At 29.5% G+C, this 15,387-nt stretch overlaps 1 protein-coding gene across 1 annotated transcript; it reads right to left on the reverse strand.

Annotated features, from left to right (window-relative positions):
* Window positions 1-5,798: 5,798 nt before the first annotated feature.
* Window positions 5,799-7,622, reverse strand: LOC107959550 (laccase-14). The gene is made up of 5 exons (XM_016895624.2): window positions 7,361-7,622; window positions 7,121-7,272; window positions 6,803-7,023; window positions 6,611-6,721; window positions 5,799-6,294 (listed from the first exon to the last, which is right to left on the reverse strand). Exons 1-5 carry the CDS (start codon window positions 7,457-7,459, stop codon window positions 5,990-5,992), a joined length of 888 nt encoding a protein of 295 aa, XP_016751113.2. The 5' UTR covers window positions 7,460-7,622; the 3' UTR covers window positions 5,799-5,989.
* Window positions 7,623-15,387: the final 7,765 nt, after the last annotated feature.

Consider the following 15,387-nt stretch of genomic DNA (forward strand, 5'->3'; position numbering starts at 1 on the left):
AGAGGGTGAGGTCGTAAAGCCTCTAACTGAGTTATCATAAATACACACATATAACTTAGCGTTTTTCATCAACATCATATCATCACAATTACATAATTCACTTCAAACAAATTAACATACATGATTATGTTACACGAACTTTTCAATTATCCATTTCAAACTAGTGTACTTAAACATACATTCCATGAATTTTGAGTAAATTTACTCATAGCATTTACTTAACCAAACAAGTCAGACACATAATATCATATGAATGCCACACAAACATAGATAAGTTTATCACAATATATACTTTCATTTTATTCACGTTTCATCATTTCTCAACTTTTGATTATCTCATTTCGAACATTGTCACATACATATCATGAACTTCTATTATTACATTTCTAAGTTCCTTCTCATCATAAACACATTTCAAATATCTCAATATCACTAACTCATACTTCTCTTACCATATACATAATTTAAATTTAACATTTAATAATAAATAATTTGAATTATAATAATATAATCGTACGTTGAGTGTGTTTGTACTCAGTGGTATTACCATAATTCAAATTATAAATACTATAGTAAATAATAGACATCAAAGATGTAACAATATAAGTCATATGTGTTAATTATGCTTTAATTTCATATCTCGGCAATAGTCTTTCATCAAATGGCATCATATATCATCTATATTATCTTTAATCAATTCATGAACCTTTGGTTCAAGCTTTCAATCTCATATCTCTATTTCAATTCACAATTCACATTTCTTTTCATAATTCCACTTTTTCACACTTTCTATAGTTTAATCGATCAAATTCATTCGATTTTCTCATTTCATTTACTCAACCCTATTAACATAACTCGGACTCAGACGGATACACGGTTCCAACCAAACACACCAGTAAGGCACATTGTGCCTAAAACGGTACATAGTACCTGATCAGAATACGACACATAAGTGCCTAAAAACGACACATAAAGTGCCTGATCAGTAAAGCCGACAAATCCCGTACACTTCCAGTTCCTATGGCATATTTACCCCTATTAACAAGACTCGGACTTTGGCGGATACACGGATTCCATCCAAACACACCAAAATGTCCAACCAAAACACACCAGTATAATCCTCCAAAACACACCAGTATAATCATCCAAAACACACCAGTATCATATAATCCTCCCAAACACACCAGAATAATATAATCCATCCAAAACGCACCAGAATAGCACAAAGTGCCTCTTCGAATAAATCCGAAAGATATAAACATCAGCATATCCAAATCTCATCTCCAAATCCCTTCTCAAAATCCTATGGCATGCCAACTATATCCGACTCAGTCCGGTACAGTTAATAGGGTATTCAATTCACTTTCCAGTTTCCAATCAATACACATCTCAATTAATCACATATTCATATCAATTTCATCATATTCCCAATCAATAAAATTTTCAAATATAACATATATCCAAAATTCCATTTCCACATCAATCACATATATCCATACAAATTTAATTCAATATTGATACTTACCTTAAAATTTTACTTACTATACACATAAATTTAAATATAACATTTATTCATACCTTTATGAGTTCCGACTCATCATAATCTACTTTTGCTCACATATTTGAGTATCGCTTTCAACATTATCGTAATTAGCTCGATTGGGAAAGTATCTCTATCTTTAAGTAAAATAAATCTCATCAGAGCTGGAAGATAGTAAATTATCTTATCACAAGTTATATAATGACATGTATTTCTAGACTTTACATATGCTACGTTCGGTCCGAGAACCGACTAAACCTTAGCTCTGACACCAATAAATGTAACGCCCCTAACCCGAATCCGTCACCGGAATAGAGTTACGGAGCATTACCAGAGTTACCGATTCATTTATCAGATATTTCATTAATCCGATATCTTTTCTTTTCCACGTTCAAGTCTCGTATTCAAGTCATCCGGATCTTTATAAAGAAATTTGATCGTCGTTTTCATTTATTTCATGTTATAATACATTCAACTAATGCTCTAAACAAAATTATCATTTTACCCCTAAACTTTTAATTAATGACGATTTCATCCTTAGGTTAAAATAAAATAAAATTATTGCAATTTAATCCTTATTGCCAGCAGTTATTCTCACACAAATTGATAACAACCTATGAATTCTATAAAATATCATAATTTTCCATAATTTCAACACTTTTCAATTTAATCCTTAAAACATGTTTTTCCCTGATCTTGAGCTAAATTAATAATTTCATTCAATTTTGTAATTTAAATAATAAAATAATCCATTTCATGTAAATTGGTCATTTCTAACATTTTTTTTACAAAATTGCCCATAAAATTTTACTTTTATTCAATTTAGTCCATGAGCCTAAAACATACAAATTAGCCATGCTAGCTGAATATTCATACATATTTTCCTCCTCCTCCTCTCCATTCCACATCCTCAATTTATATAACATGCAACAAGTAACATTATCAATAATTTCACTATTTACTTATGTATATTCAAAACTGTCCATTTGCGTTATAGTCACTAAATTATTTATATCTTAAGCTACAGAACTCAAAATTAAGATCTGCTAATTTTCCCTGAAACTAGACTTACTTATCTTATTACCATAACATTTTTAGAATTTTTGGTTTAGCCAATAAGTACAGTTTATTCTTTAAAGTTGCCCCTGTTCTGCTGTCTGACAGTTCCGATCCTTCTTCACTAAGAATTAATTATCTCATCGTACGAGATTCGGATGATGTTCCCACTTATTTATATTGAAAATAGACTCTTTAAGGATTTTAAACATATAAATTTAATCCCTTAATTATTTTTCTCCAATTTTTTATGATTTTCCAAAGTAAGAACAGGGGAACCCGAAATCATTCTGACATTGTCTCACAAAACTTATTATATCTCATGATTTACAATTCCATTGCTTACACCGTTTCTTCTATAAGAAACTAGCTTTAATTTCATATTTTATTCATCCTCTAATTAGATTTCTACAACTTTTGGAGATTTTTCAAAGTTAGACTATTGCTGCTGTCCAAAACTGTTTTAGTGCAAAATGTTGATTTTCATTTTGCCCCAAATTTCACAGTTCATACAATGCAGTCCTTACTTAATTAACCCCTCAATTAAACTAATTTTCTCAATTAATACTTTTCCTAGACATTATAAGTTATTTCATAACTATTGAAATTCATAATTTCCACATAAAACTCTAACTTCAAACTCTTTTACAATTTAGGTCCCAAACATTCACTTTCTATTCAATTCTTTCAATAAAATCAGCATATAAACAATTTAAAGCTCTAATTCTATATCAAATCATCATATACTTCCATCACATATTCATAGAAACTTTCAATTTCTTTCATAGAATCAAGAACTAATGAATTCAACAAATGGACCTAGTTGTAAAAGTCACAAAAACACAAAAATTTCAAGAAATAATCAAGAATTGAACTTACTTGCAGTAAAAATATGAAAAACCAGCTTAAGGGAACTCTTCCATGGTGTTTTTGCTGATGAGAATGCAGAAAAATAAAGAGAAATCTAGATAATTTCACTTTAGTCCTAACTTTATTAAGTAAATTTTACAATTTTCCAATTTAGCCCTTATTTTCTTGGTGATTTCATGCTCTTGCCGTCCGGCCCAAATAGGCCTTGGGTCTATTTTCCTTTTAAACCCTCTTTCTTTTATCATTTAAGCTATTTAATCATTTCCCACAATTTTGCATTTGATACAATTTAGTCCTTTTTGTTCAATTAGCTATCAGTACTTTAAAATTTCTTGACGAAACTTTAATACTAACTTATTAACACTCCATAAATATTTATAAAAATATTTATGGCTCGATTTAAAATTCCCGAGGTCTCGATACCTCGTTTTCAATTCTAATTGTTTTAATATATATATTTTTTGTACATTTCACAATTTCAAAATTTTTCCTAACTTCACATTTAACTTATACTCACTAAATTAATAATATTTCCTACTCATTTGTCGAATTTAGTGATCTCGAATCACTGTTCCGACACCACTGAAAATTAGGCTGTTACAATAGTAGCCTCTTATACACCCAAAGTAGCAAAATTGGTACTATATACCCAAGAAATTAGATATTAGCTCAGTCGACTGAATTGTAATGCAAGAAAGATACCTAATAAAAGGGGGTTTCTAATATATTAGCTAATCTTTTATCAGGTGTTCCCATTACCAAATCCTCGACTCTGCATCAAACTTTTTGCCTGCTTTACATGTAATGGAGAATGCTCTTCAACAGGCTGAGCAGCCCCCAGATTCAGACATGGAGCAAAGACTCTTCTTTTTCCTCTTCTTTTTCAGCAAAGACATACAGTTTCTTCTTCTTCTCTGTTAAAGGGGTTTTTTTACGGGTTTTTTTTAATTTCTTCATCCAATGTGGCAAGTTAACTGGCCACTTCAGCTAGTTAACTTGTCACATCAGCGGTTATGTTAAGACACGGAAACTGTTAGTCAGTGACTGTTTTGTCACTTTTTTATAACGTTAGTGACTGTTTTGTTATTTTTCAAAAGTTTGGTGACTGCAATGAAACCTAAGTGACTATAGTTAAGTGACTGTTGGTGTAATTTACCAAAAAAAAACTGAAGGAGTAAAATCATATTTTAACTTTTTTATTTTTTAAATTATAGTCCCAGTTTTTTTTTAATTCATATAATTCTTAAAAATACAGCTGACTAGGTGATGTGGCAGCCTATGTTGGACAATATTTTTTTGACTAGGTGATGTGGCAGCCTATGTTGGACAATATTTTTTAGACAAACGGTGTTAAAATTTGGTGTTAACCAATAACTCGATGCTAACTCTACAAGGTGGAAGTTATTATATTAAAGAAAATAGAAGTTGTTTAGAATTGGGGGCAACCATGACTGTAACCAGTCGGAAAAAGGTCGGATAACGCTCAGCAAAATTCGTTGGAGCATGCATTGAAGAACCGACAACTACCTTTTTTAACGGGTGATATGACCTAGGTCGATAAATTCTGAGAAACATGAGCCAAACTCATGGAGCTCCCTCCGATTAAGTTGATCAATGAGATTTTTCCACTAACGATTAGTGTTTGTCCCAATTGTCAGTTGTACACCTCTTGTTATTCTTATTATACAATCAAGTCACAGCATGATTAGATGCCTCATTGTCCACAATCCTAATTTCGATGCTTCTATTTTTTTCCCGAATGCTTCAGTCTCTCTCTCTCTTTCTCTCATGTTTGGAAACTTTAAATAAGCATTTTATTATGCTGATGATAAAAGGTTTTAATATAATTTTGTATTGATGTTTATACAATTTATTATTATTGCATATATTAATATCACATTACTAAAAACGAAATCATTTATATTTATTTTTACAAAATTTTGATGACAGTATAAACTTTTTCAATATTATTTGTTGTTGGTATGAAATTTATGCAATATTCAACTTCTAACCCTATTTACTATCATTTAATTTTAGCCTTAAATAAATACGATATTACAAGAAGTGATTAAATTAAAAACTATTCAATTGAGATATAATTAAATATATATACATATTTCAAATAAATCAAAATGTAGAATTTTTCATTATTTTTAACAATAATTGATTTTTTTTTCAATTTTATGTTTGGTTTTTTAAAGAAAAATATTATTTCTTAATTTTTAATAATTTTAAATTATTCTTTTGCAATTGTAAGTATTTTTAATTTATTTTTTTGAAGTGATTGAATTGGAACCGAAGTTCCAACTGGATCTCTGATCGGGTCTTACAATAACGAATAAATCACATTGTACATTTTAGTTAAACAACATCTTCCCATTACAACATTGAAAACTCATCGTTCAAACAACCAACAACGATCACAACAAATATAAAGGAACATACACACATTATATTTAATCTCTTATTTCAACATTACTCTTATTATTATTTCTTAGCAACGGACGAAACTATTTACCTATATTAAAAACTAGTAGTAGTGGTGGTATATCGCAGAATTCCATTGGTAATATGTCTGCCGGAGGAAGATCGAGCAGTGATGTAATAACGGCCAACATTTTGGTTTGGACACAACAAGACGTCAATAACTTGGCCTGGGGCTAGGGTTAAAGAACTTGTAAAGGAACGATTGGTATATGTCCCATTTTGTCCGACAATCGTCAATCTGTGTTTTTCGATGTCAAACAGCATTGTTTCATTGGCAACTGCATTTATTACGCGAACAAGGTAAAGGCCCTGGTAATCTACTTGCATCTCAAAAGTTGTATCTACAACATCAAAATTGTTGGATTATTAGCATTCATAGTAAAGGTTTCTGCATAAAAGTTAATCTGTTATCAGTTTTCATTTCATGCTGTATGGCCCAGGGAAGAGGATGCTTAATTCATGTGATGCAAACTTACGTATTAAAAGTACAAAATAGAGTTAATAAAAAAAAAAAACAAGATTTTGACGGGTCCAACATCTCGGATTTTAGTCTTATGAATATCTGACCTGACTTAACTTGGAAACAGTGAGGCCTAAGTCATTACCAGATATCAGATACCAGAAAAAGAAAAAGTCTAAACAATAGCGGATACGTACCGTTGCTGCATCCATATGTTTCTCCGGGATGACCATTGATAGTGTAAGCATCTGCTGAGCCAGGAGCAATGGTTTGATTAGCTTCCGTTAACTCTTCCCTGAACCATTCCCCTAACGAAATATTATGCCAAAACATTCATATAAGCAATTAATTTGCAAAATATATGAATCAAACATGTTAATCAGATGTACCAAGTATAATTGTTTGATCAGAAGTAGGTGCAGGGAAAGGATAGTCTTCATTGGCTACTGGCAAAATGACAAAGGCACCGTGGACGGTTGCAGCAGCCCAAGCACTGGTAGCGTGCCACCTCAGAGTTCCTATTTCATCCCCTAACTCTATATTGTAAGTGAAGTTTCTCCCTGGCTGAATTGTATTATTCGAACCTTCAATTGTATCCTCAACGCCCTCCCTACAAACCCACAAACATATATCTATATATATGATTTAAGTGTTTTATCGTAAACTAGGAGTGTAAGCATATACATATATGTATATATTAGTATTACCAGTCGAGGGAAACAGCATAGTTTGCTTGATTGTGGACATTGACAGAAACTGTGTCCCCTCTGCGAACCCGAATCTCAGGCCCTGGAAAGCTGCCATTGAGGGCCAAGATGATCTTCGTGCTACACAGCTTTGTGAACGGGGATTCTTGCAACTAATTTAAATAAAACCCAAAATCAAAATTCAGCACTGCTCTCTCTTATTAACACAAACAGAAAAGGGGGAAGATGCAAGGAACTTACAGAAAACTCGTAATAGTGGACATCGGCTGTGGATAAGACAAAGATATTCAGAAACAAAAGCCCTGATAACCATATAAACCCTTGCTTTTCAGAACCCATGTTCTTTTTGTTTTTGGTTCTATGTATATGTGTTCTTCAGTTCTCCCCTTCCTTTATGTAATGTTTCGGTTTTCATCCATTTCTTAATTATTTATATATATATAAAAAGAAGCAACCATTTTTCAAAGGAGGTGAGTTAAAGTTTGAAAACAGCCATTTGGTTTTTATGTATTACGTATTATAATTTGTGGTATGGAAAGGTGTAGAGACAAGTTACATGCAAAACGACTTTTTCATTTCCCACATGGGCGGAAACGGAAAGATCAAATCAACATGGAAAGGAGATGACGGAGATTCTTTTTCTTTTTCCCATTCCAAGTTCAGCAATTTTGATAGAAAATCATCAAGTCTTTTCATTCATTTTCATGGCTAATGGTATCTTTTTTATTTAAAATTCATTCAATCACAAAGTAAGAGATAATATGTGGGATTGCAAGAGATTATGCGACTGCCTACCTAGTTTTTGGCAGTGTATGTGAAAATTAATTAAGGGAAAAATCATATGCCACTACAACTCTAATTTGCCTATTTTAAGAGCTTCCAAATCTACATAAATTCAGCGAAGGAAAACATTACTAACGACCCATGATTATCCCAATGATGTCAAGTCCCTCCTTCCGTGTTTACCGTCATATCAAACTTTGACCCATTTCTATTGAATTAAGTAGTTAAAAAATGATGAGTTTCTAATAAATGATGGTTACAGGTATATTATACTTTTAGAAGGAGAAGTAACTTTAAATTTTAGATACGATATTGTATTAAAATTGATATAAAAATATAAAAAAAATTGTAATTAAAAGAGTTCAATATATTTTATTTTAGGTTTTAGATTCAAGTTTTGCAAACAAAGAAAACAACGTTAAGAGAATTTTATTTCTCATTTAAAAATTCAACTTGATTCAACTTCAAATTTAATTAAAGTGTAATGGCTTAATGCATACTTAACTCCTAAAGTACTATACCTTTTTTCCACTTTGATAGTTAAAGGTTTTTTTGACCCATCTCAATCCCTAATGTTATTAGACGTTTCCAGTTCAATCCTTAACATTACCACACATTTTTAACATTTTTAAAAATATGTTAGAATATTTTAAAATTGTAAAAAAATATAAAAACTCTATAAAATTATAAAAGTTATTAGAAATTGTAAAATATTAAAATTATAAAAATTATTAGAAATTGTAAAAAATTTTAAAACTAAAAAAAAAAGGGTAAAAATTGTTGCATCTTAAAATAAACATTTGCTAATCACATTTAAAATATTAAAATTTGATATAAAAATTGTATTTAATTAAAAATACAATCAATTTTTATAAAAATTGTATTTTAAAAATATTTTAATAAAAAGTAACACTTTTTATATCAAAATTTTATTATTTTAAAATACATTAACTTTTAGACTTTCCCGATGTTTCTGGCGTAAACTTCTTCCTTCCATCATTGTGTCAATGCTCTCTTTATTTTGTATCAAACACTCGATAATAATGGTGGATATTGGGAGAAGGATGACATATTTGAATATTTTCATTATTATTTGAATTGAAATAATATTATTTTTCATTATTTTAATAAATTTTAAAAATTTATTCAAATTTGTCACTTAACAAATTGACCATGTATAAATTTTGATTGATTGAATTATAAAACAGTTTTCTTACTCGGTATCCTTTCAAAAGATAATGATCTTATATTCAAGCTCTAGTAAATGTCATTTATAAAATATTAAAATTTATAATTTAGTTTTAAAAAATAGTAATTTTTAGTAAAAATTTCTATATTTTTATAATTTTTTTTGTAATTTTTAATAATTTTCATTTTTAAAAGATCTCTTAAAGTTTTTTGGGAGATGATGTCATAATATGATACATACTAGTATATGGAAGGATTAAACTGAAACAGGATTAAAACGAAAAAAAAAACTTTAAAGATAAAAATTAGGGAAACGGTATATATACTTTAGTGACTTAGTGACTAAAGGATGCATTAAGTAAAGTCTTTTATAAATATTGGACACTGAATTGTCTGAAAAAAAAAACTTAACTTTATTAAAACCACCATTATATATGTGTTTTAAAATTTAACACAGCTTATTGCAAATTTAATTGTAAAAATATATTTTAATAATTTTAAAAAAATTATAACAAAATAAATTTATTTAGAAGTTAAAAGAAATTCATACACATTTAGTTTAGAGTCATGACCCTTGGCCTTAGGTAAATCATTTGCACCCCACTTGAATGAACATTGCCTATGGAAAAAAAATCAAAATTGTAAAATACCGATCAGACTATCACAATTATATTTATATTAAATAAAAAAAATCCTGCAACCATGCTAAATAATAAAAAATGTATATTAAAATATATTTATGCTAAATAGTTTTTGAAATTTTATTAAATATGTTTATATAAAAAACAAATGAAAAAAAAATTGAAACATGCGAAAAGTCAGTAACAAGATAAAACTTGGTGTATAATACAAGAGATAAAGATATAGTGAGTGTTAAATATATGTGGATATAGTTATGAGCAGAATATGTAGAGTCAGAAATTGTGAGCCATTATGTCTTCTCCTACATGGTCCTATTTTCTGGAAATTTTCTCATTCCGATAGTCTTTATGACCACCATACACGTAACGTAAATTAAGTCCTCCCCAGGAAAAACTTGTTAAAACATTTTAAACATGGATTACTTTCTATACGGACTAAACTGCATGCATGCATGCAATGTTTTAATTATTTTTGACGTCTTTTCCCGTAAGTAATTTATTCAAAGTTACAAACAAAGTCGTAGATGGCAGCTGGATAATCTCCAACTTAATTTTGTCTTTGAAATAGATATGTAATCTTATCTGATGGGATCATTGTTAGAGTATTAGATCAGTAGTGTTGTTAAGATTCAATTAAAACGATTTACGATGGTGATTACCGTTAGTTGATCTTTTTGACATGTGTAAAGATCCTTGTTATTTTCATTTGTGATAAGCATTAATCTAATAGTATTGCTTTTCAAAAAAATGTTATTCTTGTATTACAGTTTTATGATTCTTTGCTATACTTAACTCGTGCATTTTGCTTTATTTGGTGAAATTTTGTACATTAGTTGCATTTGATCATTTTACATTTTCTTCCTCTTGTTTTTGATTGATGTGTAAAGAGAAAATCATGATTCACGTTTGATTTGTTAGAAAATATGGACATCACATATATAATAAGAATAATTACATGTTATTATTTACTATCATGATAGATTAACCCAAATTAAAAGTGATCTAATTTGGTTAAGATTTATTGGACTTTAATTATTAAATAAAGTATCTAATTCTAATTAATTATGGGCTAATTAGGAATTAGTGTGTCAAAGTTATATATTAGGGTTATGGTCCTCAAATTATACACAACATATCTTTTCTAATATCCCATCCTTAGGAAAGAGAGAGCAAATATTCTTTAAATTTCTTATGTGTTAATTTAGAAGATCAAAATCTCAAGATCCAAAAAATTTCAAGGAATTCATGGATTTAGGTACATTTCTATATCTAGTTCTGTTATTGATTTATTCTTAATAATTTAACATGACAGATTCTAATTTATAGTTCTAATTTCATATTAAATATTATTTAAAATTCTAACATGATTCACGCTTTGTTTAATGATTTCTTAACTCAAACTACTAAGGAAATTCATATACCATGTCAACTCTACCTCTAAAACTAAGCAAAAGATAATAATTACTAGTGGAATACCGATACATGTTAGGTTGAATGATAAATAGCTAAATATAGTTTGAAGTTTCAAAGTTTAATAATTCTTTTTGTCAACATTTAACTAAAATATTAGTAATTTCTAATAGTTCACATTAGTAATTTCTAATAGTTCACATTAAATGCATTAGGGATAAATTTCAAAATTATATATAAATTTTAACCTAATATGCAATTTTATAAAAATTTTGATTTTGTGCAGTTTTATTCATAAAATTTTGATTTGATACAATTCTTGCAAATTATTAACACAATTATCGATATAGCATCATTTTATGTTTACATATTGCATACACAAATAATTATATTTATTCAATATAAAATAATTTGATGTATTTATTTCTTTAAATGTGTATAACTGAATCAAAACTAATGTTTTATGTATATATTTGAACTACAATTTCATGTGTATAATTGCGCCATATCAAAGTTCATGTATTAAATTGCACATTGAATAAAAGTTCATGCATAATTTTGAGATTTATCCCAACGCATTAGTAATTTTACTTTATGCTAGTAGTTGATGCACTATTGATAAAATATTTTAATTCTATGGGATAAATATCAAAATTATATATGAGTTTTGATACAATTTGCAATGTTATATATCAATTTTAATTTGGTGCATTTGTATACATCAAACTTTAATTTTGGTTCAATTTTCACATTTCACTAACATGTTAACTATGTGGCATAATTTTTCATTAAGCCATGTGTAAATTGCTAACATGTCATTTTATTATATTAAAAACAAACAAAAAAATTAAATTATTTCCACCTAGATTAAAAAAATAAACACACTTGGGAAAATATTTTTTTCTTTGTTAGGATTTTTTTTAATCTAAGAGGAAATAATTTAAATTTATCTTTTTTAACCTAATAAAATAACATGCCAGCAATTTATACATGACGTAATGGAAAATTGTGTTACATAAATAATAAGGTTAGTAAAATGTGAAAATTGAACTAAAATTAAAATTTGATATATACAAATGCACTAAATTAAAGTTGATGTATAACATTACAAATTATATCAAAATTCTTGTATAATTTTAGTATTTATTCCTAATTCTACAAGTAGAGTTCATGTCACACCCCAAATCTGGATGATCTAATTAGAAGACGTGTACATGCAAAGTTATTTGTTTGATGTAGTGTAGTCTACCTATTAGCAGTCTTCTGGCAGATTAAAGTTTGGCGTAAAGTATCTGCCGTGGAAGTAATTAAAGATTTTATCTTAGGTTATTCTACTATTTAAGAAAAGAATATGACAAGGGAAGAGTAAGCCTGGTGAGAGTTACTGCCAAAAGTATAGTACGCTCAGTTTGCCTGAGCATTGTGGTAATTGGGTTTTGTAACGTGATCTGGTTAGGAGTCAGTTGAATTGATTAGTCAAATAATATTTGTATAGTATTCTCATTTACATTTCTCTCGGATGTTGTAGGCAATTTATTAGGAGAAATTATGGATTCAATCGACACTTGTCAAGTTCCACAAGGGGAACTGGATATATATATATGGTGAGAAAGGTTCGTTTCGATGGTTTTTCTTCCTTCAATACTACTCTCTGGTTCTTCTTCTTAAACTTATATGTTTTCTTCTACTTTATTAAGTTGGAAGCTAGGGTTTTTGAATTAATAAGTGGATGTTCCACCTCCTGGTAAGTCTGATAGCTCTACATGTTAAGTTTTCGAAAGAATAAGGATATTAAGAAGCATATGAACAGTGAGTTGTGAATAAGAGACCCTGCATGGGAGTTGTCTGTAATTGAGATGTTAGTAATTTGTTTGTAAATGAGTTTTATTGGTGGTTCCATGTTCTCTAAGTAGTTGTTGCTGCTAGTTCGAGAGGGATGCTCGAGTTTGAAACTCCAAGTTGCAATCTAGGTGAGTATTGGGTGAGTCTCTATCTTGGACCTGCATATGAATTGTTCAATTAGATATATGTATGTTGATAACATCTTGGAAAACTAGTAAATGTGTATGCAAAGTAATGTAAAGGTTCTGCATGATTAAGAATGATATGTGTGAGATCTGATATGAGAAAGTAAGTGATGAGTCACTAAACTAACTAAAATTACGACAAAGGCAAATACACCTATCGAATAGTAGTATAGCTATGGTGAGTTGGGAATATCGTATCCATGAGAACTAAAAGTACTAGTAATTACTATCTTTTTATTATCTAGCCTATAAATTAAAGGGGATGTTTTTAATCTAAATTTAACTAAACTAATTATTAAGAACGAGACAGAGAATAGAATGTGAAAATACTTGAATATAACCAAAGAGAAAGACAATACCCAGGAAAGAATCTACCTAGACTTCACTTATTATTCTGAATCTGAATTAAACAATTTATTCACTTGTGCCTTGATCCGTAGAAATCCCTAAATTATATTAATACCTCTTTCGAGAGTAAGAACAATTGATTCTAGTTTGATTAATTGAAATCTCTTTCTAATTAAAATCTCTATTGTCGTATTAACTCGATCTATGGATTCCCCTATTAGATTTGACTCTAATCCAGTAGATTTATGTCATCCTATTTCTAGGATTGCATGCAACTCCACTCAATTATGCCAGATCTACTCTTAAACAAGGACTTTTGCTTCACTAAAATAAGCACATCACACTTGAATTAATATCCTGAAAATATTAAAGCAAGAAATAAGCATACATAATTGAGAATAAGAACAAGTATTTATCATATAATCCAGAAAATCAAATAATAAGATATATCATAGGTTTCATCTTCCCTAGGCATTTAGGAAATTTAGTTCATAATTTGGAAGGAAAACATCTCAAAATTAGGAAAGCAACAAAACATAAAAGAAACCCAAAAACTTCTAGAGAAATTGAATGGAGATCTTAAATCTTGAAAGAGATCCTGCTTCTGAGTTGAATCCGTTGGCTTTTTTCAAGTAAATTCTTTGTTCCACTCTATGTGCTCCCTTTAGTCCTCTTCTAATAGGTATTTATAAATTTTAGAATGCCCAGAAACCCTAAAAATTGGGTTTTTCTGGGTAAAAAAGAAACAGGGTTCGAAATTGGCACAGGTTGGCACATGGGCATATGGCCAGCCCATATGGCTCACAAAGGCGTGCCCCAGCCCGTTTGGAAGTGCCCAGGTCGTGTGGTTCCTGAGGATAGCTTTTTTTGTCCGATTTTGGGCTGTTTTTTCGTTCTTTTCACTTTCCTATGCTCACCTAAGTATAAAAATATAAATTTAAAGGATTAGGAGCATCAAATTCACTAATTCACATGATAAATCATCCAAAAACATACCAAGCATGAGATTAAAACATGTTCCTTTTATGGTTTATCAGTAAGAACCAATCAGGTATGTGAATAAATTTGGGTAAGTATCTTTTTAGTAAAACATCCCTTTGTGATGCCTCTAGTAGAACGGTTATATTGCTAACAGACTGGCAGAATGAAATAGAATGAAATAGTTAGATTGAGCTTGAATGTTTAAATGGAGCGTAGGTGGTAATTTTGACACAAGTAGGTTAGTATGGAATGTTACAAGTGAATAGGTATGGAATTGGTAATTAAAGTCTAGTTACTAGCATATTTACAATTGATGTAAATAGGGAAGAGAATTGTACCTAATTTGCCATGATGTTTGAATTAAATTTAGAGACATGTTGTTAAGATTTTGATCAAGTTAATCTTATTGTTTTGGTTGTAAGTTGATGGATTTATTGTTGTGAATTGTGATGTTATGTTATATGCTTGACAATAGAGTATATGGCACGTTTGAGGTGCCCAAGATTATCATTGAAAATTGTTTTATATTTGAACATGAAATAGAAACTTTAAAAGGTGATTTTGACAATTTTTGCACAAAAGTATCGATACCTTGACATTAGGTATCAATATTTGACCACATGAATAGTTTTCTAAAATAAACAGGTTCACATTTTGGTATCGATACCAAATAATGGATCGATACAGTATCGGTACCAAGCAATTAAGTATCGATACCAACTTTAAAAATTTGAGATTTCACAATTCAATCCTATTTCGTGCTCAGACTTAACAAATTGGTATTGTATGTTCAATTTTCTAGATTTGGAATGAATGTGTATTTATAATTACATGTTTTGAAAATAAGTACGAAAACGATGAATATGACATTTTATTATCCAGATTTGGA

The sequence above is a fragment of the Gossypium hirsutum genome, chromosome A05 (genome assembly GCF_007990345.1).
Source record: "Gossypium hirsutum isolate 1008001.06 chromosome A05, Gossypium_hirsutum_v2.1, whole genome shotgun sequence".
Taxonomy (NCBI): Eukaryota; Viridiplantae; Streptophyta; class Magnoliopsida; order Malvales; family Malvaceae; genus Gossypium; species Gossypium hirsutum.

Coding starts and splice junctions, on each gene's coding strand:
- LOC107959550 (XM_016895624.2), bottom strand. CDS start 7,459: ATGGGTTCTGAAAAGCAAGGGTTTATATGGTTATCAGGGCTTTTGTTT. Junction 7,273..7,360: donor TCCACTATTACGAGTTTTCT/GTAAGTTCCTTG, acceptor TATTTAAATTAG/TTGCAAGAATCCCCGTTCAC. Junction 7,024..7,120: donor TATGCTGTTTCCCTCGACTG/GTAATACTAATA, acceptor GTGGGTTTGTAG/GGAGGGCGTTGAGGATACAA.